This window comes from Hemicordylus capensis, chromosome 1 (genome assembly GCF_027244095.1).
Source record: "Hemicordylus capensis ecotype Gifberg chromosome 1, rHemCap1.1.pri, whole genome shotgun sequence".
Lineage (NCBI taxonomy): Eukaryota > Metazoa > Chordata > Lepidosauria > Squamata > Cordylidae > Hemicordylus > Hemicordylus capensis.
The window spans coordinates 146893286-146920422 of NC_069657.1; the positions used below are offsets into that span (position 1 = coordinate 146893286).

At 46.2% G+C, this 27137-nt stretch overlaps 2 protein-coding genes and 1 long non-coding RNA gene across 8 annotated transcripts in view; 2 read left to right on the forward strand and 1 right to left on the reverse strand.

Moving 5' to 3' along the window:
* Window positions 1–15631, forward strand: part of FNBP4 (formin binding protein 4) — a 30388-nt gene extending 14757 nt beyond the window's left edge. Inside the window, 7 exon segments of the mRNA XM_053282285.1 lie at window positions 103–236; window positions 1208–1383; window positions 1857–2164; window positions 10149–10367; window positions 10369–10671; window positions 11813–11970; window positions 14217–15631. Of these exon segments, the coding sequence (XP_053138260.1) occupies window positions 103–236; window positions 1208–1383; window positions 1857–2164; window positions 10149–10367; window positions 10369–10671; window positions 11813–11970; window positions 14217–14307 (1389 nt within the window). The 3' untranslated portion in view covers window positions 14308–15631.
* Window positions 15632–15890: 259 nt separating this feature from the next.
* On the reverse strand, window positions 15891–26812 carry LOC128341231 (uncharacterized). Its single transcript, XR_008314271.1, has 2 exons — window positions 24814–26812; window positions 15891–16594 (listed from the first exon to the last, which is right to left on the reverse strand). It is a non-coding gene; the product is annotated as an uncharacterized LOC128341231 (long non-coding RNA).
* The window catches only part of AGBL2 (AGBL carboxypeptidase 2), a 71049-nt gene continuing 70296 nt past the window's right edge, over window positions 26385–27137 (forward strand). For 2 of the 6 annotated variants that reach the window (XM_053287475.1, XM_053287478.1), the window contains exon 1: window positions 26385–26707. Coding sequence is in view for 2 of the 6 variants with exons in the window: in XM_053287473.1 (XP_053143448.1) it covers window positions 27082–27099 (18 nt within the window). In the remaining 4 variants the exon portion in view is untranslated. Of the gene's footprint in view, window positions 26708–26737; window positions 27100–27137 lie in introns of those variants that run through there. The other 4 variants (XM_053287474.1, XM_053287477.1, XM_053287473.1 and 1 more) reach the window with 3 other exon arrangements.

Genomic DNA, 27137 nt, shown 5'->3' on the forward strand with positions numbered 1-27137 from the left:
TGCTGCCTCCACAGTGAATTGTTACAGTTTCAGATGTGTCAAGCATGAGGCCTATCCTCTGTGGGTGTTTTATTTTTTATTTTGTATCCCTGCTTTCCATAGACCCGTATTGCAGACTGGCGGGAAGGAGCTCTCCAAGGAAACTACCTCAAACGCAAATTGCAAGATGCAGCTGAACAGCTAAAACAGTATGAAATAAACGCCGCCCCTAAAGGCTGGTCCTGCCACTGGGACAGGTACGCACTCTTCTCCCCTTTTCACCTTTCACCTTTGACATCTCAGACATGATTTGTGACCATCACCACCTGCCGACGTGCCGTCATCTGTCTGGAGACTGAGAGCAGCTGCACTTAACGGTGCTGAGCGGGCAGAGAGCCTCTGGCACATACAAAGTTTGGGCCAGCCACAAAAATTGGAGAAATATAAAGTCTGTGTTAAGTGTGTGAAATGGATTTGATTCCGCGATTGGACAGAGCTGGTGTTTACTCTTGAGTGTAAATGCGCTAAGGAGGGCGGGCTTGGGGGGTCGCGCATGCGAGAGCTCTGTGCACATTGCAGGATCTCAGGAACTCCGCTCCCAAGTAACGTCTGTGTCCTTATGGAAAGCTCACTGACTGAGGATCTCAACGAAGAACAAGATTACTATCTCCTGCCAGCAGGTCAGACCAAACTATTTCTTCTTATATTTGGCTTTCTTGATTATTTTTGTTTATTTGAAATCTTTGCTCTTTTGTTTTTCAGCTCCCAGATCCTCTCCCTCTCAGTAGCAATTCACTATGTCTGACACCAAGAGTATCATATATGTGACTGCAGCAGTCCATGGGGGAGCAGCCATCTTTGATAAATTGGGCTGTTTCTCTTTTGCTATTCTGGAAGGAAATGAACCCTGAAACTACCTTAAAAAGTTAATTTCCTAATGCATCCTTGAACCCTTATTGCACACCAGCCACAAGTGAGCTGTTGCGCTAACCCTCTACTCATGGAGTGGAGGGTCAGGGCTGTGATCACAGAGCCAGCAGCACAAACAGTTTGGAGTAAGCCCATCTTGCAAGTCCTTCCTCAAAGCTGTTTGTTGCCTTTGTGAACAGCAGTCCTACTGCAAGAGGTTCTTCCTGTGAGAGCACTCCGCTATCGCGGGAGAGGACCACATCATGGTGCCAGTACAGGGGAGAGAGTGTAAAACGTTGTTTTCTTTCTTGTGATTTAGGGATCATAGGCGCTATTTCTATGTTAACGAGCAAACAGGCGAATCTCAGTGGGAGTTCCCAGATGGGGAGGAGGAAGAGGAGGGGCAAATACTAGAGAACAAAGCGGAAGCTCTTCCTAAACCAGCATTAAAGGAAAAAGCTGAGTCTGGTGGAGAATCTACGGATAACACTACAGGTACTGGAAGGTGGGGTCTTTGCTGACAAATTCAAAGAGCAGTACATGATAGTAGAAAACAGATACCAGAAATGAATAACAAAGGGGCAAAGTTTATTTAATATAGAAGGGCAGGTGCTTAGAGTACCCCTGTGTACTTAAATATTCATCTGGGCAGAATGAACAGAAATGAATGCTTCACATGCAAAACATGTGTCTATATGCAGGCTAGAAATCTGTTGGCATGTTGTGTGAATGCTGCGCCTTGTGGAAATGGGAGGTGTAGTTTGCATTGTTTTTCCTTTCTATTTTTAGAGTGTGGGGGCCTGTTTACTTGGGTGCTTAATGAGATTTTTTAAAAAGGTTAGTTTTCTCAGAAAATCATAATTGTAGTGAAAGAAGACTCCTAAGTGTAGAAGAAAATATCGGAATGGTTGGTTGGCTGTTAACAGGTATGAGATAATTATAAAAAACTTTGCACGTGTTTCCTTTAGGTTCTCTTTGTAAGGAGCCTCTTTCTGGTAATGCTGCAGCTACATCTCTTGTGCCTCTCAGTCAATTTTGGACTGTGCTTCAGCCCTCTGTCCCGGTGCTTCAGCCCCCTTTGCCCTTGGAAATGCCACCACCGCCACCTCCACCACCAGAGTCTCCCCCTCCACCACCACCTCCACCTCCTGGAGAAGATGGGGAAATAGAAGAAGTAGAGATGGAGGATGAGGGAGATGAGGAGCCACCAGCACCTGGAACAGAGGAAGATGCTGTTCTGAAACCTCTTCTTCGACCAGTAGTAGTCAACAGCCAGGTGAGATTGTGCATGTGAAGTTTTGTGGTAAGTTACTATTAGGTGTGCATTCTGTATATAACTTGGAATTGCAAATCTCTTCTTGTTGCAGTCCTGCATTCTGTATAGTGTCTTGCTGACTGTAATGTAAGCCTCTCATTAACTTCTGTAGCAGCAAATAAAAAACATTTAGTCCCATGCATGCTGTGACAAAGTTCCTTTATAAAATTGTTGTCGTCTTCTACAGTTGTGGACGATATAATGGATTTGGATGGCCCATATACAATATGAAATGGAAATATATATGGTGCTATGATGGTGAGGTTGCACAGCCAGCGTGGTGTAGTGGTTAGAGTGCTGGACTAGGACCGGGGAGACCTGAGTTCAAATCCCCATTCAGCCATGATACTAGCTGGGTGACTCTGGGCCAGTCACTTCTCTCTCAGCCTAACCTACTTCACAGGGTTGTTCTGAAAGAGAAACTCAAGTATGTAGTACACCGCTCTGGGCTCCTTGGAGGAAGAGCGGGATATAAATGTAATTAATTAAGAAAGAAGGCAGGCAGCAGAACTACTTCCTTTAGAGCAAGTTAAAATTGTCCGATCTGGATAGTGGTCCTGGACATTCATAATAGTGGGTTCTGCACCTGCGCAGACCAGCTTCGGTAAGAATTCTATAGCTCCATGAGACGCCGGCAACCGCCTACTGCACGTGACTAGCACCATCTAGCGGCGGTTGGGCGTCCTCATATTCAGTTTCTTTCTGACCGCCGTTGGGATCAGACTTCGGAAACGCTTGCTCCTCAGTATTTAAAATTTCTTAATATCTAACTATCTTTGGCTACGAATTACGGACTGAACTGACTGCTCTTTCGGATATTGCTTTCAACTTGGTGAACTGTGAAATTAAGGCGAAAAACCGGAAAGACGCGGACTGATTTCGACCACTCTACTTTCATTTTCCCTCACGGCGTATTCACAATCTCGGCTACCCTCCTCTCTGACTCTGGAACGCCTGACTATTCTTTGCCAAACTCTACGGACACCTTGCAATGAGTGCCCCGCAGGGTAAGGAGAAAACGACTTTTAAGCGCTGTACTGAGTGCCGGGGGAAACTACCATCTACAGACTGCCATGACCTCTGCCTCTTTTGCCTGGGCGAGGCTCATGATGCTTCAAAGTGCCCCGTTTGCCTTATGTTTAATAAGCAGACGCTCAAGAATCATGAGGCATGATTGAAAGTGTTCCTTATGGAGGAGGCGCTGATGGCTTGGAAAGACTCGCCATTAAAACCGGGTTCTGCTGCTCATTCGCAGTCAAAAATCCCGGCAAAGCCGAAAACAACCGCAGTCGGCCGTCCCTCGACATTGGGGGCATTGACGCCGAGCGCCACGGCTTCGACGTTGGCAACACAGCCTGTGGCCTCTAAGAAGCCTGCTGCTAAGAGGGATGCTGCCTCGGCATCGGGTAGCAGCCCCAAGAAGAAGAGGCGTAAAGATCGGCACAAGGAATGGAGGCATGCCTCAACCCGCACCCCATCGCCATTGGGGTTGCAGACGGTTCCGGCGCCACGATATCGAGCGCTCTCTTTATCCCCGGCGTCGACGCCTCGACAGTCACCTTCGACGCCGTTGTCCCTAAGGCACACTGCGCCTGAAAGGAATAGGGGAAGCATCTCGACATAGACGGAAATCACTGCTCCTGCCTCGACGCCCGCCAAACCGTCGACATCTGCATCGACAGTGACTGACTTTATGGAAGACCCTACACTGGTGTCGGTTATCTTGGACACCGTGCTCAATGCAGAGGCCGCCGATGCGGAGCCTAAGGACGGAATCGTATCTTTAGACCAGGAGACACCGCCTCTCCAATGTGGGGCTTCAGCCCACAGGTTGACACACTTGCTGGAATCAGAGGAGAGCGGGCGGTCAACAGGGACTTTTACTGGCTTCAATGTTTTTGAAGGGCCTATTCCAAAGACGACTCCTCTCTCAGCGACTGCCACGTCTATGATGACACATACAGACTGGAGTGAAACCTGCACCATCACTAGGGCGCAGTACTCCTTGTTTACTCAGTGGCTGGATGAACGCGAGCAAAGGGCGTAAAACTTTATCTGTGCTGACTCTGCGGCGCAAACATCACCGTATCCAACGCATCTAGTACATCGGACTGACTCTGCGATCCAAACCTCTTCGTGCTATCCGGAACACCGCTCGGTGTCGCTCCAGGCGGACTTCCCGGAAGCACTGTTGCGTCCGCTGCCACCAGTACATGCAGTGGCCGCTCAGACTTCTACAACACTTACTAGGCAGCCGGGGCCAAGACCGCTGGCGTCCACAGTTCTTGGGGACTCGCCCGCGCAACGTACACCTTTGCACCACAGGTGACAGTCACCCGTCCGTGTACAGAGTTCTCCTAAACAACATTCACCCATTCCCATCTTGGAGGATGATGGTGACGATGGAACTGACTCTTATGAGTCTGACACCACCGAACCTGACCCAGGGGATCTAGACGAGCCAGAACTGCCGGATCCAGGACTTAATGTGGCTGTAGTACCCTCTGTATCACCCAGTGAGGAGATGAAGGGCTACCACCAACAGGTGGCTGAAATGGCTAAGGTCCTGGGCCTTGATTTGAAGCAGAACACACTGGAGTTAGAAGATCCAGTCTATAATATGATGAAGGCTGCCACGGGTTTACATCCAGTCTTCATCCCAATGCAGCCACACATTTCACGGGCAGCGAAGTCCGAGTGGGAGGTCCTACAGACCTCTGCTCCAACCTCTAAGCATCTGGAAGCTCTTTACCGCGTCCAGGAGGAAAGTAACGAGTACCTTGTGCGCCACCCAACACCGAACTCACTGGTGGTGGACTGTGCAACCACTGCAAAAGGGGGTAGGAGGCATACTACCCTTGCGGACAAAGAAGGAAGGAAGCTTGATGGGTTGGGTCGCCGCACCTATTCCACCGCATGTCTCTCCATCAAGATTGCGAACTATATTGCCTGCCAGGCTAAGTATACCCATTCGTTGTGGGAAGCCTTGTTTGAGCAGCGCAACACTCTGGAACCTGCAGATTTCCTTAAGTTGTTTGAAGCCACTTTTGCCAAAACAACATCTACTACCAGGCAACAGTTGGCAAACACAAAGCATCTTGCCGAGTCTGAATCGTGCTCGTTAACATCATCCATCATTCTGCAGAGACATGCTTGGCTGCGGGCGACCGGCCTACAACAGGACATGAAGGATCGTGTAGAGACCCTTCCATTTGATGGGAAAGGCCTGTTTTCTGACAAGACGGATGAAACAATGGAACAGTGGAAGAAGTCCAGACTGACTGCGTGTTCGTTTTTGTCTCAGAAGACAGCCAACCCGAAATATCAACCTTACCAACAGTACCAGTGCAAACAGCAGTTCTACCATCAGACAGACTGCAGAGACTACAAGCGCCAATATCAGAGGTACAACAAACGACCGTACTACAACCGGAATAAACCAAACCAACAAGGACGTAATAAGGCTGCACAGCAGCCTAAACAGCAGCTTTGATCTGGGCGCCGGCCCACTAGCACATGGCAGCAACAGATCCAACAGTTGCTCCGTGGGGAGGACATTCAACAAAGTAGCAAACAACAAAATCTCAAGGCCCAACATCTCCTTGACGCCACTTCTGGATACCATCAAACTGGCCAGCTACGCGCTAGTGTGGCACCACATAACATTGGATCGCTGGGTTCTCCGCATTGTGAACGAGGGTTATGCGATCGAATTCAGGGAACTCCCACCCTTCTCGGGTATAAAGTACCCCCCCGTGACTCGGGTGCTACGGGAAGAAGTGCTTCAATTGCTACAAAAGAAGGTAATCTCTCCGGTGCAGTGGGCACAGGGACAGTCGGGATTCTACTCCCGGTACTTCCAGGTCCCAAAAAGGGATGGAGGTATACGTCCCATTATGGACCTGAGACACCTGAATCTGTACGTCGAGGTTCGCAAATTTCGCATGACAACGTTGCAGGCCATCCTTCCTCTTCTACACGGAGAACAGTGGATCGCAATGTTAGATCTGAAAGATGCGTATTTTCATCAGGCAGAGCCATCGCAAATACCTGCGATTTTCGTTGGGGACGTGTCTGTACCAATACAATGTCCTACCTTTCGAATTGGTGACTGCCCCAAGGGTTTTCACGAAGGTGGTTGCAGTTGTAATCGCCCATCTAAGAACGCTGGGCCTGTCGATTTATCCATTTCTCGACGATTGGCTCTTGACTTCAAAGACGAAGGTGGAACTCCAAGCTCATGTGGTGTTGGTGACATCCCTACTGGAAGTCCTAGGCGTCCAGGTCAATTACAAGAAGTCCTTCTTAACCCCGTCCACCGGGCTCCAATATATTGGAGCTCACCTGGACATGTTGGCACAGATGGCTTTTCTGCCAGAGAGCCGCATCCAACGAATACAAGCTCTGTTGCTCGCCTTTCAGGAAGCACCCTTGCAAAGGGCGCATCAAGTTCAAGTGCTTCTGGGTCTGATGGCTTCCTGCACGGCAACGGTCCCTCATGCGCGCCTACGGATGAGGGTGTTGCAACAGTGATTCCTGAGGGCTTACCTCCCAAGGACCGAACCACAGAGCAAACGGTGTTGCTCCCTTCCCAGGTTCTGAAGTCTTTGCTCAGGTGGGGCGAGAAGAAGAACTTACTTCGCGGAATGCCTTTCAAGGTACCCGAGCCCTCCGTAACGGTGACGACGGATGCCTCAATGACGGGTGGGGTGCTCATCTAGATCACTTCACGGCACAGGGTCTTTGGTCTCTTCCACAGACCCGCAGTCACATCAATTATCTAGAGCTTCTCGGAGCCTTCAAAGCACTACAGGCCTTCCAGTCCCACATAGCGGGTTGGGTGGTCTTGCTTCAAATGGACAACACGACCGCCATTGCTTACATAAACAAGCAGGGCGGGACGGTGTCAAGGTCGCTCTGCAACCTCAGCTTGTGGAACTGGGACTGGTGTATCCCCCAGTCGATCCATGTTGTCACGATACATATCAAGGGAACTCACAATTGCCTGGCAGACTCGCTCAGCAGGGAACTGCAGACAAGTGTTGCTCTCCCCCAACACGAGTGGGAATTGAACGCAAAAATCATACAACAACTTTTCCAGTCTTGGGGCCCAGCCCAAGTCGATCTGTTTGCGACGAACGAAAACAAGAAATGCGACAGTTATTGCTCTCGCATGGGGACCGGCCATTTGTTGCGAGGCGACGCTTTTCAGTTCCGTTGGACAGGGGAACTGTGTTGCGCATTTTCTCCAATACCCCTATTGACCAGAGTCGTGGCCAAGTTGCTTCAGGAGAACACCCAGGCAATCCTGATCGCGCCATGGTGGCCAAGGCAACCTTGGTACACACGTCTACTCAGACTCTGCGGGGGGAACTACAGGAGACTTCCATGGTGGCCAGACTTACTGATTCAACGCCACGGGCAGGTCTGTCACCCAGATCTATCCATTCTGAACCTAACTGCATGGAGGATAGGTTACTGAAAAAGATTCTGACAGGAATACTAGGAAACTGTCAACTAGACGTAGTTACAATGCTAAATGGCGTAGATTCTGTGTTCATGCGGCCTCTAAGGGGTTCAGACCTAGGCAGGCTTCTCTCAAAGATGTACTTCTCTATCTTACCTCATTAAAGCGTGAGGGCCTTGCAAACGTCTCCATTAAGGTACATATGTCTGCTCTGTCGGCAAGACATGCAGGCTGGGACAGGACGACTGTTCTCCCATCCAAAGTGCAAGGCTTCTTTAAAGGGTATCAACAATCTCTATCCTCCGGTGAGGCCACCAGCGGAGAAGTGGAGCTTATCACTGGTGCTGGCTACGCTCACGGAGGTACCCTTTGAACCATTAGCAAAGGCCTCTCTGAAGCTGACAACGCTAAAGACCCTCTTTCTGATGGCCATCACCACTGCAAAACGGGTCAGTGAACTCCGGGCCCTGCAGATAGATGAGCCATACACTGTGTTCTATCCGGATTGGGTTGTGATGCGCCTGGATCCGGAGTTCAGGACAAAAATTGTCTCGGATTTTCACCTGAACACTAACATCGTACTACCAACCTTCTTCAGGGATCCAGAGACACCTCTGGAACGGTCCATGCATTCTCTGGATGTGCGAAGGGCCTACTGTACTACCTACAGGCTACGAAGCAGATTAGGCATACAACCAGCCTGTTTGTATGCGAAAAGGGTAAATGGAGAGGTTTTTCTCCTAGCAGGCAAAAACTCTCTTTCTGGATTGTGGAGATGATTAAACTGGCATATGATTTGCAAGGGATGACCCCGCCGACCACGCTCCGTGCTCATTCAACCAGGGCTTATGCGGCTTCCGCTGCACATCTGGCGGGCATACGTCTCAGCGATATCTGCGCTTCAGCTACCTGGGCATCCCACCGGACCTTTGTAAGCCACTATGCTGTGGACTTCCGTAATGCAGCACAAGCGGACTTTGGGCGGGCGGTCCTAAAGAGGGTGCTGCAGTAGCTTGTTGCGCCCTCCTCCAACAAGGTTGCTTGTGATCCATCCACTATTATGAATGTCCAGGACCACTATCCAGATAAACAGGTTGCTTACCTGTAACAGATGATCTGGTAGTGGTCCTGGACAGTCATAAGACCCGCCCGTCCATCCCCGCTGCAACAGCATCCTTAAGTGGGGGGAAGTGGAGTAACGGACTTGAGGTTACTTTGGGCCCTCGGCCATCAAGAAACTGAATATGAGGACGCCCAACCGCCGCTAGATGGTGCTAGTCACGTGCAGTAGGCGGTTGCCGGCGTCTCGAGGAGCTATAGAATTCTTACCGAAGCTGGTCTGCGCAGGTGCAGAACCCACTATTATGACTGTCCAGGACCACTACCAGATCATCTGTTACAGGTAAGCAACCTGTTTATATCTGCAAAGCTTCATGCTTTGTTAGCATACAAGCCTCTACATATACAAAAACCATTTCCTGAAACTAATCTTGCTTATTCCTTGATAGTTTCCCCACTTGATAGTCAATTAGTAAACACCTTTTTGCTTCTGAAGCAGTACCTTCTAATGTTGATGTGCCAAGATTCAGGATTTCAGGGATGTTGAGACCCTTTCTTATAGGAATGTTTGTTCTGGACATTTCCTCTGTCTAAGGAATGATAGTGCAAGAGACAGAAGACACTTGCGTGTTAAAAGGCCAGGGTGCTTATTTAACGTTTGTGGGGAGGGTGGTTCTGCTTGCAGGAAGATGATCTCCTGATGTTTGTTGAAACCATTTGTGATATTGAAAGTGAGATGCTTTGACAGGGCTTGTTACAACCAGGGCTGCCAAGAGAGGGCCCCGGTGGAAAAAAATTCTCGGGCCCTCTCCACAAGCCTCCCCACCCACCCACCGCTGCTGCCACTACAAGGCCAAACTGCTGGTCTTTAAAAAAAAAACTCTAGCTGCCATGTGCATGGCCGGGGGTGGGGTGGGGGGTGAGTTGAGCACCCCCTTGTGCTGGTGGGTGGAGCATGAGCGGCCACTGCCACTGAGCCTGACCATCTGGCCCAGCAGCCCTTGAGAACTGTTCTCAAGGGCTGCTGGGCTGGATGGCCAGGTTCAGCTGCCACTCCTGCTCTGCCTGCCACCAAAGGGGGTGGTGGTACTCAGCTCACACACACACCCGGGCTGTGCACATGGCAGCCAGAATTATTTTAAAGATTGGTGGTTTGGCCTCATGGCGGGGTGGGGTGGTGGCAGGAGGCAAGACAAAGGCAACATAGTCAGGCCCCTGGCCCCCCACCGACCTGCCGGACCACAGTAATTTGTACTGGCGTCCCCGTCCCCCCCTTCAGCCCTGGTTACAACAGGTAGAGAAAAGATCAGTAAATCTAGCTATGCTAGTGTGCAATTACTTTGGTTATTCACAGATTTGTGTGGTGTTCCAAGAATTTACAGAGGTGTTCCAAACTAACTGGTCCTTCTCTGCTTTCAGGGTAATTCTGAGACAAGCATATCCACACCTGTTCCAACTAAACCTGTAAAGAGAAAAGCTTCTGAAGTGAGTGCTGGGCTGGTGCAGCGTGCAGCAACCATTGGCAGTTGTCCAGTGCTCTATGGTCAGTCAGTCATTGGCCCAAGTGAGTATTGGCCTTCAGATTCTGTTTTTTCCTTGGTGGGATCCCTGGCAGAGAGAGTTTTGGAAATATCCACATCCTTTTGCTTGTTTTGCTTATGTACATACAGGTCCTCAAACCCCAGGGATGGGTTTGCAACAGAGTTACCTTGGAGTAACACAATCGGCACTTATGACCTATTCAGAGTGTAGTGTCCCTGTTGGACTTCCTGTCAGCACCACCCAGCCAATTCCTTCACGAGGAACCCCAGTGGCCACTAACACTGCAGAGCAGCTGCCGCCGCCGCCACCCCCACCCCCGCCACCGCCTCTATCGCCGCCTCCACAGGCTCCCAAAGCACTGCCTCCAGAGAAGTCAAAAAAGCTCAGGAGAGGTAGCAAGGTGAGTACAGGAGAACCTAGTTACTTACGGCGGTTCCATTCCTCACCTACCACTGCGAGTAATGAAACCGCAAGTAAAGTTGATTCCTCATGTTATGCAGAGCAAGGAGAACAGTTGTCACAAAGCTCTAGTGTCAGACATCAAAATACTGTGTTTAGCTAATACAGCACACTTTACAGTACAGAAGCTGGCATACTGGCCCAAGACCAAGAAGTTTGGGGCTTATACCTCCAGAGTGATTTGGACCTTAACACAAGGGAGTTGGCTGATACACTTTTTAGGTCCGTTTACCCCACATGTTTTTGAAATCCCATGTGCTCCTTGCCCTGAAGCTGCCAAGCTATTGACTCTACATCTACCATCACAAGGTACAACCAGTTCTAAATTTTTCAAGCTATTTTTTTCCCGTTGGGGGGCATTTCGCAGTCTGGGGGGCATAAGGAGACCCCCACGGAGCACACTACAGTGGGGAGGGGTTGCACTTTTTTGGGTGTGTTTACAATTTGATTTGTGTGTTCTGAAATCTAACCCCTCTTTCCCCATAGGAATAATGCCTTGTTAATCCCTGCTAACTTGGCAAAGAGGCACTTTTTAAAGTGGTGGTTCTCTTTATTTAACAGGGGGAGAGTAACTGGCCCTATTCACCCCCAGCATAGTACCTCCAGTGACTGTTGCTGGTGTCTATCTGATGTTGCTTTTTAGATTGTGAGCCCTTTGGGGACAGGGAGCCATCTTATTTATTTATTATTTCTCGGTGTAAACTTCCCTGAGCCAATTTTGGAAGGGCGGTATAGAAATCAAATAAATAATAATAATAGTTATCCTTGGTCTTAAATAGGTGAACTTTATTTCCATTAGATCATCATGTTACTGGTGTTTCTTGAAAACTGTTCTTTGATCATCTTTATATAATTTTTTCCCTTTCCCCTTGACATTATCTACCCCAATCTCTTGAAAGAAAGGAAGGGCAAGATACTATTTCCTTTCTTGCCCTGCCGCCCTCCTTCCTTTGAGAAAAATGCAGGCTTTCTACCCAAGTAGGCCCAGCAGACTTAAACTTAAAGTCCTTAATCCTGACAATAATGGGTTTCATAAAACTAGTTCAAATTCTCATAATAGCATTCTGAATATCTTCCTGTAGAGAAAAAAGACCAAGACGAAGATGCCATCTCTAGTGAAGAAGTGGCAGAGCATTCAACGGGAACTGGATGAGGAGGAAAACTCCAGCTCCAGTGATGACGATCGGGAGGTGATGTCACAGAAGCGAATTGAAGAATGGAAGCAGCACCAGTTAATCAGGTATGAAGGAAACTGCAGGATATGGCCAAGTAGCCCTTCCTCTCTCAGATATCTTGTTTTAGGTAAATGTTCCCACTTTTCTGGGCAGTGTCAACCCATCAGCACATGTGGTACTAATTATTGCCCAAGTGAGGTGATGATTGTAGGCTTGTACCTTGTACTGCTAGCAAGATATTTCTCTCTCTCTCTGTATCCGTTCAGTTGTGTCCGACTCTAGGTCACTCTATGGATCAATGCACTCCATGCCATGCTATCTAGTAGAGCTTCCTTTAATTCCGCCATGGTAATTCCAGTGTCATTTTTTATCATATCCAGCCACCGAGTACAAGGCCGTCTCCGTCTCCCGCTGATCATTCTCAGCATAATTGTCTTTTCGAGTGAATCAGCTCGCATGACATGACCCAAAATATGTTAGTCTTTGTTTAGTAATCTTAGCTTCTAGCAAGATATTTAGGTCCATGTAATTGCAGCTGCCCATGATAACTAGAGAAGCCCATTGTGGCTGTTGTTAAATAAGGCAGAATTGAAAGTGTGGGGCAAACCTTGACAGTTCTTATACAAATCTATACCCTATACATATATACCATGTTTTTGTGACTAACCAGCTGCTTCCTGTGTGCAGAACAGAATATTCAGATTGGGCTTGACCATAAAGGACCTCCCTGACCCTGGTCATGTCAACAGATTGAAAAAGGGGGATGGGATTGTGCTGTTTTATATGTCCTTCACGTTTGTTTACAAGTGTTTATATGTAGTTTACATGTTAATGTTATGGAACAGTGTAAAGTGTTAATGAAATACAATAAGTATGTGCAGGAAGTAAAGGGTGAAGGCGTTAGAGTGACAGGGAGAGGCTGCAGCAATGGGACCCCTGCAGGCACCCTGCAAGTAAGTTGAGAAACCCTGTTTAGAATGTTAAGAAAAAACTGGCACAGAAAAGCAGTCTTTAGTTAATAGTTGATTGTCAGTTATGAAAGGGCAAGTCAAGGCTTGGAGAATAAAATAAGAGTGGGCAAGAAAGGGACTTCTCTAAAGAAGGGTGAAGTGTGGATTTTAGGTAGAGGCAGAGGAAAAATCTGCACCCTAAAGGAAAACCCAATTTCTATTCAGGGAAAGACCTGGGAGTCTTTGGCTGGGAGGCAGGTCTGAAACTATACAAAGTAACCAAGCAAGGCATCCTAACTCTAAAAAGAGTAAAGTCACATAGAAGGAATCTTAACTGTAGAACATCTAAAAAACATCAAAACTGTTATCATAGTTAAATTTATTTGAAACCTGAAACCATTATGCTGATAAGAGTTTGCATTTTAATACCTGAAACCATTACATTTTAAGAACTTGTTTAACATCAACCGAGTAGTTTAGGTGCAATAAAACCAGTTATTTTAATGTTACCAAGGTGAGAGAACATTTCCTTTCCTCTCCCAAGTTCACTAGAAGTGTTGCACCACACTACAGGATATGCTGTTTTATACTGGAGAAATTTTAACAAAGGACAAGCTTTGTCACAAGTCCTTTATAAACTGTGACATTGATCTCAAATCTGTCAAAAAGAGTCTGAGTGGTGGTAGCAGATTTACCTGGAAGAAGAGCAACCATCACAGGAATCATGCAATAAAGATCATGCATTACAGATAAACATGATCTAGCCTAATTTATATTTACCTTTTCAAGAAAACTGTGTGTCCAGACCATAATTTCATAATTTCCCCCTTTAATATGCTATGTCCTCAAGTGTACACTATAATATTGAGTTAGTAATCCTATATAGCATATACAAGGCAATGGGTTTCTTGGGGATGTTCCCTGGGGATGCAGCTCTCTCATCACAGATTGGTATGGCTCTGGATAAAAATGTTTGTGGTAGGGAGGAGAGCTGGTCTTGTGGTAGCAAGCATGACTTGTTCCCTTAGCTAAGCAGGGTCCGCCCTAGTTGTGTATGAATGGGAGACTACATGTGTGAGCACTGTAAGATATTCCAATTAGGGGATGGAGCTGCTTTGGGAAGAGTATCTAGGTTCCAAGTTCCCTCCCTGGCATCTCCAAGATAGGGCTGAGAGAGATTTCTGCCTGCAACCTTGGAGAAGCCGCTGCCAGTTTGTGCAGGCGATACTGAGCTAGATGGACCTATGGTCTGACTCAGTATGTGGCAGCTTCCTATGTTTCTTCTCTACCTATGATGACTTTGTCCTCCTTTGTCAGTTGTCTAGTCTAGTGGTTTTCCTGTGTGTTTTTTCTCTTTACAGTGGCATGGCAGAGAGAAATGCAAATTTTGAGGTTTTGCCTGAGGACTGGAGATCTCGGCTCAAGAGAAGGAAAGCCACTTCAAACACATGAGTCTTTTTTTTTTTTTTAAACCACACATGTACAGATTAGAACCTTTTACTGTTGGATAAACTGTAACTTTTTGAGGACACACGCTTCAGTTGAATGACCTGACAGAGAAACTGCATGGAGCTGGAAATCCTGTTGGACGTGTATTTGGCAAAAAGGCCCGATAAATAATGGCTAGGCTTGACCACTCCTGTCTTAAGCAGCTCCAAATCCCAGTTCAAAGCTTGGAATACCATTCTGTCTAGTTCTCTGGTAGAGCTGGTACCAAGAACTGATTGATGCACTCTAAAGTTGGAAATGGATTCAGCCATTGTCAAACCCCTTTGCTAAGCTCAAAGGTGTTTTCATTTATCTCAAATATTTCTGCAAGATATTCAGTTGTAATTGCCATTTGCAACATTTGCAGGTTGGTTACAGAGTAGGCAAACTAAGAATGCATATTCTTCTCACAGCAGACGTAGTTACAGGATTTGAATCCCTTGTTTCATTCCTGATCTTTGCCCACATCTTGGTTTGAGGCAATATTGTTCTTCATTACTCCTCATTTGACTCAGTTATCTCTTGTTTGTGTTATATAACCTGCATCAATCCTGCTACTTTTCCTGGCTGTCTTAATTTGTAATGTTACCCATAGGGTAATCTTCTTGTACTTCTGGTGCTGTAACATGCTAACTGGTCTAGCTGCGGGGAGGTGGGACAAAATGCAGCACATAGCCTGGCAGCTAAAGAGGGAGCAGACGCTTTAGGCCCTTGCTCGCAGAGGCAGGGGGCTGCCTGCTGACTAAATGCAGTACAGGCCTGAGGCTGTTACTGGCTGGTAGTACCCATGGTAGGCAGGGGTCAGCAGCCCCTACCTGCTTTGGGCCCTAATGGCTACTTAATAGCCATGCACCTGTATGGTCCTGAGCCAGCCACATTGCGGCACCCACTGCTAAAAGTGTGCGGAGAGTCCTCCGTTTGACATTCAACATGTGGTGGCAGAGTACTGTGTACTGTCCCATATCACTGGCTGCTGCTGGGTCGAAGTCACTGCTGTTAAGTGAAGGGAAAACCAACATTTTTCTCTCTTGCCCAATTCTAAGCCTCTCTTGCCAAGTTCCAGCAAAGTAGGATCTTTGCCTACATTTAAAGCCAGGCTGCATATTTATCCAACCTGTAAATGTCTGAATTCTTTTCCTTGTTTGCTTTTTAAACTGAATCAGGTGTAATGATTTTCTGTAAACTGAAAGAAAGGCAGTTTATGGTTGAATGCTGTTTGTATTCTCCAGTTTCTGGCTTTGTAAATTTGTACATATACATTAATAAAATCCCTTTTTATACTTCTGAACCCTTCTTTCTCTTGTCTGAACCTATTGGCAGTGCTGCTGGTACAGTTAAATGACAAAGTTAGAAATACTTTGCTCTGCAGAGTGTGTTTCGAGCAGTGTTCTGTTCCCTCTAAAAAAAATTCATCAGTGAGCGGAATGAGTTTTGTTCTGGGCAGCAGTATCAAGGCAGTGTGTGCACATGTGCATTATTATGTGCCACTATAGATACAACACACACATCATAAATATGGAAGGAAAGAAGTGTATTTTACAACTCTGTTTATAAAATTGAATTTTATTATGTAAAAACAAGGCAGAAGCAAAGCAGAAAGATTGCATATATGAAGACCATTAATCTAAAAACAAGGTAATTGTAAAACACAAGGGGCTGAGGTTGGGGAGGCCCTAGAGCTCAGTGCTAAAGCTTTGAAGGTCACGATTAGACCTTGGTCCATCAGTTGGATCAAGAAGGTGACATTGGGTGGCAAGAAGGCGAACTTCAGGTTTGGGTGTATGAATTGCAGGGCCTCAGGATGGTCAGGGGCGTTATTGAGCAGCAGGAGGACTCTGAAGGCCAGGTTCTTGGAGACCAGATCCTTGATGTGATCCCAGTGTATTCACACCACTGAGATACACGACTTGTCAAGATTCTAAAGCTTTGCGCAGCACTTCCGTCTCCTCCCACGGTGCGCATGCATCCATCAGAAAGGTGGGTGGAGCGCTGCTCTCCTCAGTTCCTTTCCGACTGCCAACCAGTACGGACGCCTCAGAAGGTTCTTCTGCTTCAGCTTGGGTTCGCTGCTTCAGCCATCCGCATAAGTGAGAGAAAGTTATTTGACTGTTTCTGGTGAGAGAATATTATTTCCTCCTTTCTTTATGGAACAGTTTTGATGACAGAAAGGAAGAAAAATACATTTAAGAGGGGTGGAAAATGTAACGCCGTTTCCCCCTCTTCAAATCATCGTTCCTTGTGTGTTCTCTGCCTAAGAGGAGAACATAATACAGAGAATTGTAAAATCTGACAGGAGTTTTTTAAGCGAACTTGCAAAATTATTTATGTATTTAGCATGTTTTTAATGACAGCAGAAAAAGTTAAAACACTACAACAATTTACAATTATAAAATAATGTTTTAAAACAATGTTAAAATTATTAAAACAGTATGTAATTAAGAGCCTAGGTGAACAGATGAGTATTTAAAGTTTTTTTTTAATTGTCTCTTATTTCAGAGACAAATTAAGGAGGCTCTTATTAAAGCAGGGAGTGCATTCCAAAACTTCGGGGCAGCAGCAAAGAAGGCCTGTCCCTGAGTAGCCACCAGATGAGCCTATGGCAACTGCAGACGGACCTCTTCTGATTATATCAATGAGCAGTGGGGTTCATGACGAAGAAGACGTTCTCTTAAATAGCCAGGGCCCAAGCTGTTTAGGGCTTTATAGGTTATAACCAGCACCTTGTATTTTGCCTGAAAACCTAACGTCTAAAAAAATTAGACTTGAGGTTAAAATATGCCATTTATAATTTGGCGCTAAAACTTCGATGTCGAACTCATCAGCTGCTCTGGTATTGAAGACGATAGCATCTTCAACAACGACTCCATCTGAGAAATCCTCCAAGGATCCCAAAGCGAAGTTGACGCTGACCCCTACACCGAGTCCCTGGTCTACCCGCCCCTTCGACTTCAATGCCAGCACCCAAAGATAAGGTGACCGCTCTGAAACCCTCTTCCCTGACTTCAAACGAAGCCAAACTGGGAAAGGCTAAGTCTGATATGAAAAGGCTTGCTGCTTCTTCTCCTGTTGTTTTGATGTCTATTATACCTAAAAAAGCAAAGGCAGACTCTGTGTCGAAAGCACCCATGATTTCACAACATCTGCACAATTGAAGACTCATAACTATTGACAAATGGGTGCTTTCCATAGTCCAATTGGGCTATGCTATACAATTTCAAACCCTCCCCTGTTTCATGGCTATAACACCCACCACCCCTACCCGTAGTCTCCAAGTGGAGGTGGTGTCACTTCTGGAAAGAAATGTGATAGAACCTGTCCCTGGGGTCAATCCATGAAATTGATTGCCAGGAGGTCCAGGACCAACAAAAGGAAGTACTTTTTCATACAACGCATGATCCATTTGTGGAACTCTCTGCCACAGGATGTGGTGACAGCCAACAACCTGGATGGCTTTAAGAGGCGTTTGGATAACTTCATGGAGGAGAGGTCCATCAATGGCTACTAGTTGGAGGACTGTGGGCCACCTCCAGTCTCAAAGGCAGGATGGCTCTGAGAACCAGTTGCAGGGGAGTAATGGCAGGAGAGAGGGCACGCCCTCAACTCCTGCCTGTGGCTTCCAGCAGCATCTGGTGGGCCACTGTGAGAAACAGGATGCTGGACTAGATGGGCCTTGGGCCTGATCCAGCAGGGCTGTTCTTATGTTCCCGCCAACTCTTTACGGGGGTGGGTTCTATCCCAGATATTTCTAAGTGCCAAACGATGGAGGAACCCATCCTATCCTTGAGTGTCTGGAGGGACACTCAACAAATTCATACAGGCCACCAAATTCTGCATGATCTCCATTGCATCCATAATTCAGCTCCTGACAAATGTTTTGTCGCCATCAATTTGAAGGATGCTTACTTTCATGTCCAGATCCATCCAAAACACAGAAAGTACCTTTGTTTTACGGTAGGCCCTCAAATCTACCAATACAAAGTCCTACCCTTTGGGCTCTCCACCGACCCAAGATTGTGTACCAAAGCAATGGCTGTGGTGATAGCTCATCTCCATTTCCTTGGTCTGGGGGTATAGCCTGTACTTGGATGACTGACTTTTGACAGCCGAGTCCAAGGACAATCTGGAGCAAGATTTAAAGACCCTTCTGCTCATCCTCAAAGACTTAGGCATTTATGAGAACTACAAAAAGTCAAAGGTGACTCCTTCAAAGTCCATCCTGTTTATAGGAGCCTTGTTGGACACAACCAAACAGAAGGTTTTCCTTCCAGAGGAGCGATTGCTCAAACTACTGCATCATGTAAACGTAGCCCTTTCAGCCCCTATAAGGACTGCGCACCAGATACAAATTCTATTGGGCCTCATGGCCTCTTGTTACCAGTACGGTTAACCATGTGAAACTACTCATGCGTCCTCTGCAACTTTGGTTTTTGAGGAATCTGAATCTCCTTTATGGCTCCCCAAGGCAGCTTATGCACATATCACAAGCCATTCTAAACTCTCGTGGTGGTCATTGCGGGAAAACCTGAACACCGGAATTCGCTTCCAACCATGTTTTTCCACAGGTGATTGTGACTTTGGATGCTTCCAGTGAGGGATGGGGCACCCATTGCCTAACTTACAAAGTGAATGGGTCTTGGTCTGGCACTCAGAAGCAAGTCCACATAAATGTGCTAGAGCAGTTGGGGTGCTTCCTGGATTTGAAGGCCTTCAGGCTGATTTTACAGAACAAAATAGTCCAACTTGTGATGGACAACACAATGATCATCGTGTATGTGAACAACGAGGGGGGTAGTGTTTCATGTCCCCTATGCAGCCTGGCGTTGAGACTGAGAGAGTGGTGCATCCTCCATGGGATTCACCCCGTGCTATCCATATCAAAGGGGTTGACAACTCTGAGACATGCCAGACACCACATTTGCGAAGATACTGGCTTTGCGTTTTCTTGATGGAGCGGACAGTTGACTCAATGCTGTAATGGCATCCAATGGATGCCTTGCTGTTCCCACGAGCCAACATGTCCATCAGCTTCACCTTCTTGCTGAAGGGCAACACTTTGTGAGACCTTCTGCCACTCCACTCAGCACAGCTGAGCGTGACCATTTATGGACAGATCCACACACTGAAAACCGTGGATACGTGAGACTGGTGAACTGTGCAGGTCAGGTATATATTTCCCGACCACAGATATGCGGAACTGTGAATCCTGGAATTAAAATCTTAATAAGGTATCCTGCCTAGTATGACGAGTAAATACTAGCTTTTCTGTGAGTTCATGTTAATGATTTTATTTTATTACTAATAAGGCAATCCAACTAAACTAGCTGCCACTAGGGCCGCCCTTAGAGCAGGTGACTGGGGCAATTGCCATCAGCCCTGCGCTCCCCCAGGCCCTGTGTGCACGCACTCTTTCCTATCTCTCCCAACCACTGCCACACACTCTATTTCCCATCCAGTGGGCAGCTGCCTGTGAGTGCTGAGTGTGGGGCTTGGGCTCTACGCTTCCCCAGGCCCCACACGTGTGCTCACTCTCGGTCCCCCACCACCTGTGGTCTTTCTCCTTGATCTGCTGCCATGGACTGGCCTGATGGTGGGTCCCTGAAGCACATGCGGAGTCTGTTCTTGTCACTTGCTAGCTCTCTTGCTGCTGCTATACAGCTAATAGGATGAGAAACTCTTATCTAAGCTGCACAGCAGCAGCGAGTGAGTAATGGGAGAATGTTTCCTAAGCTTCATGCAGCAGTGCAGGTCTTCACATCCTCCCCTCTCACCCAGATGGAGCTCCCTGGTTGGTGATGAGGCCAATTGGCAACAGGCTGCAGCAGCTTGGAAACATGCACACTGATGTCACGCCAGTATGCCATTTTTGAGTTGCATCTGGCCCTACTGCTCCTTGTTGCTGCCATCCATCCTTTCACTACCTACACGTCCATTCCTCCATTTGTCTTGCTTTGCTTGCTCCCTGTGGTTGCTGCCTGCCTGTCCATAGTTGCTGCCTATTTGTGCTGCTTCAGAGGGAGGAAGGCCCAGGTGTAGACACACGTTTATCAGCCGCTTCTAAGGAGGGAGGGAGGAAGGGAGCAAGAGTGGTGGGTGGGGTGGGGGAGTTGTTTGTTTTTGCTTGCTTGCTTCTGCAGCCACTTTCTGTTCAGCCATTCTAGAAGTATCATGGGGTGCAAAAAGGAAAAGGAAAAAAAGATTTGTTCTACTCCTTTTCCATGAATGCCAGAAGCCTCCGAGCCAAGATGGGAGAGCTGGAGTGCCTGGTTGTTAATGAAGAAATAGTGTAGGCATAACATAACAGAAACATGGCGGAACAGTGAGAACTAGTGGGACACATTATCCCTCGATTAAACTCTACAGAAAGGACAAGGAGGAGTGCCTTGGAGGTGGAGTAGCACTGTATATTAAAGAAGGAATAGAATCTAACAAGTTAGAAAACCTAGGACGACTGGAGTCCTCCACAGAAACCCCATGGGTGACAATACAAGGCCTGAAAGTAAAGGTGCTGTTGGGGATGTGCTATCACCCTCTGGATCAAAACGCTGACCGTAACTGGGAGCTGCAGAAGGAAATCAGGGAGGCGTCAAGGAGAGACAGGGCAGTAATAATAGGTGACTTCAATTACCCACACATAGATAGGGTAAATTCACAGTCAGGTAATGACAAAGAGGTCAAATTTTTAAATACACTGAATGACTGTGCCCTAGAACAGATGGTCATGAAACCAACCAGAAAGAAGGTGACTCGGACTTAATCCTGAGTGGCATCCAGGACCTGGTACATGATGTCAGTGTCATGGACACTTTAGGGAACCGTGACCATAGTGTGGCGAGGGAATCACCAAGCAAGTCTAACACAGACACTTTGAAATTCGCTTTCCCCGCTTCCCTTTACAAACCGGGTCTCACTGAGCGTGAGACCTGGCTCATAGAAGAACAAGCCCTGCTGGGGAGAACCAGCATGGCTTCTGCAAAGGTTAATCTTGCCTCAGAAACCTTTTGGGAGTTATTTGAGAGTGTATTGTGTGATAAAGGTGGTCCGGTTGACATAGTATACCTGGACTTGCAAAAAGCTTTCGACAAAGTTCCTCATCAAAGACTCTTGAGAAAACCTAGCAATCTAGGATAAGGGAACAAGTACACGTGTGGATTGCTAACTGGTTGAAGGACAGGAAACAGAGGATAGGTATAATGGGAGAGTTTTTACCATGGAGGGAAGTAAGAAGTGGGGTCCTCCAGGGATCTGTACTGGGACCAGTGCTTTTTAATTTATTCATAAATGATCTAGAAGCAGGAGTAAGCAGCGAGGTGGCCAAATTTGCAGATGATACCAAACTTTTTTGGGTAGCGAAATCCAGAACAGATTGTGATGAGCTCCAATAGGATCTCTCCAAACTGGGTGAGTGGGCAACAAAATGGCAAATGCAGTTTAATGTTGGCAAGTGTAAAGTGATGCATATTGGGTCAAAAAACCAACTTCACGTATACGCTGATGGGATCTGAGCTGTCGATTACTGACTAGGAGAGGGATCTTGGGGTCATGGTCGACAGATCATTGAAAGTGTTGACTCAATGTGCGGCAGCTGTGAAAAGGGCAAATTCCATGCTAAGGATCATTAGGAAGGGGACTGAAAATAAAACTGCTAATATTATAATGCCCTTATACAAAACTATGGTGTGGCCATATTTGGAGTACTGAGTATAATTCTGGTCACCATACCTAAAGATGGACATTGTAGAACTGGAAATAGTGCAGAAGAGGGCAACCAAGATGATCAGCAAACTGAAGCACCTTCCTTATGAGGCAAGGCGACAACACCTGGGGCTTTTTAGTTTAGAAAGATGAGGATTGTGGGGAGACAGGATAGAGGTCTATAAAAATCATGCATGGTGTGGAGAAAGTTGATAGAGAGTAACTTCCCTCCCTCTCACATTACACTAGAATCAGGGGGTCATCCCATGAAATTGATTGCCACAAAATTTAGGACCAACAAAAAGAAGTACGTTTTCACACAACGCCTAATCAACTTGTAGAATTGTCTGCCACAAGATGTGGTGACAGCCAAGAACCTTGATGGCTTTAAGAGGGGTTTGGATAACTTCATGGAGCAGAAGTCTATCAATAGCTATTGCTCTAGCTATATGCAGAAGAATGAGGTGGTAGACTTCTGAGCACAGGTTAGATAATGGATTGCAGCGCTTTAGATTGCAGTCACATTTCTTTAATGCTCCCCAATATAAAAGATTATAGCCACCTAATGGTGCAGCAGGGAAAATACTTGACTAGTAAGCCAGAGGTTGCTGGTTCGAATCTCCACAGTTATGTTCCCCAGATTATGAGAAACACCTATATCGGGCAGCAGTGATATAGGAAGATGCTGAAAGGCATCATCTCATACTGCACGGGAGGAGGCAATGGTAAGCCCCTCCTGTATTCTACCAAAGACAACCACAGAGCTCTGTGGTCATCAGGAGTCGACATTGACTCGACAGCACACTTTACCTTTATGTAAAAGATTAAGATAAACATTTTAAGTTAAAAACAGCAGTAGCACAGCAGAGTGTGGGCTGAGCTAGAGCCTCCCCAACCCATTTGTCTTGCTTGTAGGGAGTTTTTCACAAAGCAAAATGTTAAAAAATAACTCTACCTAAAGTCTGAAGGCTTACTATATTTGTTCTTATATGTTTGAGATGGCTCTTAGCAGTTTATATGCACTTTTGCAAATGGTCCTGTACAAGTCTCAAAGTAGTTTACACAGCAAAAGATATAAAAAATGTTTATGTTCCAAAGGAGCTTATTTATTTTTTATTGTTAAATTTAAATTTGTATACCGCCTTTCATTAAAACAATCCCAAGGTGGGTTACACAAAAATTAACAAGACTATAAAAATGACACAATTAAAATATTAAGCTAAAATAGGGGGAAAAAATCTGACTTAAAAGATTTAATACACAAGCATAAAAACTGTACAAAATACAAAGCAGCAGCAGCAGCAGAAACAATCATGTAAAAGCCTGGGTAAAAAGCCAAGATTTAACCCACTTTCTAAAAACTGTGATGAAGGAACTAATAGCCACTGGGAGAGCATTCCAGAGTCTGGGAGCAGCAACAGAGAAGGCCCTGTCCCGCGTGCATGACAACTGAGCCTCCCTCATTGTCGGCACTTGGAGCAGAGCCCCCTCAGATGACCTCGTCAAGTTGGCAGCAACCCTTGGGAGCAGGCGGTCCCTCAGGTATCTCAGGCCCAAACCGTTAAGGGCTTTAAAGGTCAAAACCAGCACCTTGAATTGGACCTGGAAACAAACTGGTAGTCAGCGAAGCTCTTTCAAAATGGGTGTGAGGGGATCCCAGCAGGCAGCTGCAGATAAAATCTTAGCTGCTGCATTTTGAACTAGCTGCAGTCTCCTGATATTCTTCAAGGGCAGCCCCATGTAGAGTGTGTTAAAGTAATCCAGCCATGACGTGACTAAGGCATGGCTTCCAATCTTAAAACAAACTCATTCATTCACTCCCACGATTTACACAGTATGTCATCAGTCAGTATTATTCCATAATCATATACATGTTAAAAAGGCCCCGCACATGCTGATACACCTCCAGCCCCGCACCTCGCTAGGCACAGCCCTGGCTGCCACTATACTGGTGCTTGCTTCAACGTACCTGTTTCAGACTATATGTTCTTCTACCACCAATATCAAACACTCAAAGGTAGTGATAGTGGTGAAGCCCCCTTGTGTTTAATTTGTGATTTGGCTTGGCTAACTCAGCTGTTTTCCTAAGGAGTTAGGAAATAGCTTTGTTATTTGACCACTTATCTTTTTGTTGATGGGAGTTTTAACAAATGCATTGCTTTTTTAAAATTCAAAATAATACAATGAAATCATAGCAAACTTATATGCATGTGTAATAGAAGTGTGAAACAATTTCAATATGTACTTATTAATAGAAGAAAATAACCTAGTACATAATGCATAGCATATGTAATAAATTTTGAAAAATTATATGTATATAAATATATGTATATTAATTCCCATGCAACTAATACACCTACACATTGCAACATTCGCTTATCCATGTGTATGTTACCACCTATGTATCTATGCTTTGACTAGAGCTGGGAGAATTGGCTCTGCAAACCAACCTTGCAAGTAGGCATAACAAGGGATTTCAGTAAGTGTCAACACTGGAGTACTCCTAGAGGAGCAATAGAGTTGGAGACAAGGTTTTGAAAGAGAGAAATAAATTTCATATATAACAAGCACAATTGCAAATGGAAGTGGCAACTTTGGTGGTGCAAGGAATACAAACAGTCCATGCCGTATACAAAGAAGGATGGGGGAGGAAGGGGTGATTGCTATGCAATGCAGGCAAAAAGGGGATGTGGGGGAAGAGAGGGAGAAAGCATCCTTTGAAAGAAAGTTCAAATAATTTTGCCCAGTTTGCTGTATGATGTGAAAGAATGCTCTTACCTGTGAGAAGGGGGGAGACTAGGATCCCTCAGTAGATTCTGCTGCCACAGGCAGTGGGGCAGCATTCAAGACTGTGGCTTTGAAACCACAAACATCCAGGACTCTGATGTTTCCAGGCAATCAAGCACACCAACAGGCACTATCCCTTTTCTGCTTTACCTCCATCCCACCCATGTCTCTGTCCACAAAATTGATGTCCTAGTTGAACTTGCCAGTATGACATTATGAACTCTTTTCTAGAGAGTCATAGCGAGTTCACTTCCTTTATAAATGTGCATGTGAAAGACAGGATTTTTTTTTTACCTCAGTATGCATCACTTTAGGCTAATGCTGAACTTTGCTATTTTGTTTATTCAGTGAATTGTACAAAACAGTTCTAACTTATTTGGCCCTCATGAAGCCATACTCAATGGCTGGCATCCTTTGGTGCAGTGACATACTGTAGAAATGCTTTCTGTGATTATCACTTGCTCAAGTGTCCCTTCTGATTCTGAAAGGAGTTTCTGCTGATTGCATACTGCTGTGCCAAATGTCTGGATGCCACCCACTGTGCTTATTTCAGTGGGGCAGCCAAATCCCATATATTAAAAAACAACAACACTATTCATCTAAAGCAGGGGAGGAGGACATTCTTTGAACAGAAGATTAACAGAGCAGCTAAAAGTATGCTAAGTTCCATTTCCCACTAGGCTAACTTGTATGCTGCCATTTTAATAAAGGAAACCTTTTTTTAAAAAAGGGATTAAACCCTAAATTTACCTATTCTGTAACCCTTGTGGGGTTTGGAGGTGGTATAGTACTCTGTGTTTTGAGGAAAATCAACCTTGTGGAAATTTATTAGGCTTTATTGACCTTTTCCATATGCTGCCACCTGAAAAAGTAAACAATAAAGCCTCCTTAATACTTTAGACTTGTTTCAGTCTCTCACTGTGTTGATGAACGGTAGCTTTGTGTAGCCTGTGTAGGGAAGTGACAGAAGAACTCACGCAGACCAGAGCTTCAATATAAGAATACAATCTATTTCTAACATGTTTCTGAGGTTCTGTTTATCTCTGCCAGGCTGTGAGTCTTCTACTTGTTGTTACAGGGTTACACTTTACTTTGTTGCAAGGTACTCTTTTAGCTTTAATTGAAAGTCCAAACTAGGCACTTTCATAGAAACCCAGCCCTTCTTTTAGGTTGTTTGAGTCACAGAGCATCTCCGAAGCTGACTCAAACCCCCAACTAACTCCTCTGCTGATTATTTTTTTTACGCTCCAACCCCCACCAACAGATTCTTTTGACTGACAGCTCAGCACGGTTCTAAACACATTTGCATCAGAGTACAGAGCATTAGCCCCTCCCATGTCATTTCATCACACCACCTATTAATTATAATTTAAAGTAAGCGATTCTCTGCAAAATGTCCCTTTTCTACTGCTCGGTATATTTGCCTTTGTGTAGGTGAAGAAACAAGCCTGGCGGAAGCCGCAGGGCAAGGATGCAGCAGTGTGAGCCAATGCAGACGTTACTCCACTCGGCGATTCCCGTCACGTGAATAAGGGCTCGCCGCTCGCGCACGAGTCTTTTACTCACGCGAGCCACCTAACGTCAAAAGAGGGAAACAGAAGATCAAAGCGTGATCCGTCCGTGATTTGTTTTGTTTCCTACACACGGAAGTCACCGGTGCGATTGTCCATCCTTCGGACGATAATTTACGTGGGGGAAAGTGGGGTGCATCTTAAAAAACAAACAAACAAACAAAAACCGTGCGCACCAGCTCTGTGCTACAAATCGCAGTGAGAAACACACACACGGTGAACCTACCAATCACCGACTCAAACTGTGACGTACGCAGGCAGCCAGCACTGCTTCCCCCTCCCGCCGCCACTCCGCGTTGACTGACCAATGAAAAGTAAGCCCCACCCCGCAACCGGCCTAACTCCGGCGTGGCTGGTTGCTAGGATACCGTGTTCCCCTCCGACAAAAAGCGGGTGGGAGTTGGAGGGCGAGGTAGCCTCGGGGGTTGCTTATACTGCACAGATCAAGTCAGCTGGAGGAGCTTGGTCTTTCTTTTCTCCACTGCCAAGCGCTCCTTCAGGCTTGCCCCCTAACGAACAGTCAACTCAACTCCTGTTGACGGTTATGAAATAGAGGCGCGCTGATCTTTTCTGTGTTTGAGGGTGTCTTGTTGTGAGTGACACAAGCTGTCGCCATAGACGCCTTTTCAGATCTGTGGGTCAAAAACATCGCGATCAGAAGAAGGGGTTGCCGGGCTGTATAGGTAGAATGTTTTCTTTTGTCTTGGTGAGCAGGGTTGTCCGCAAAGTATGGATCCCACTTTT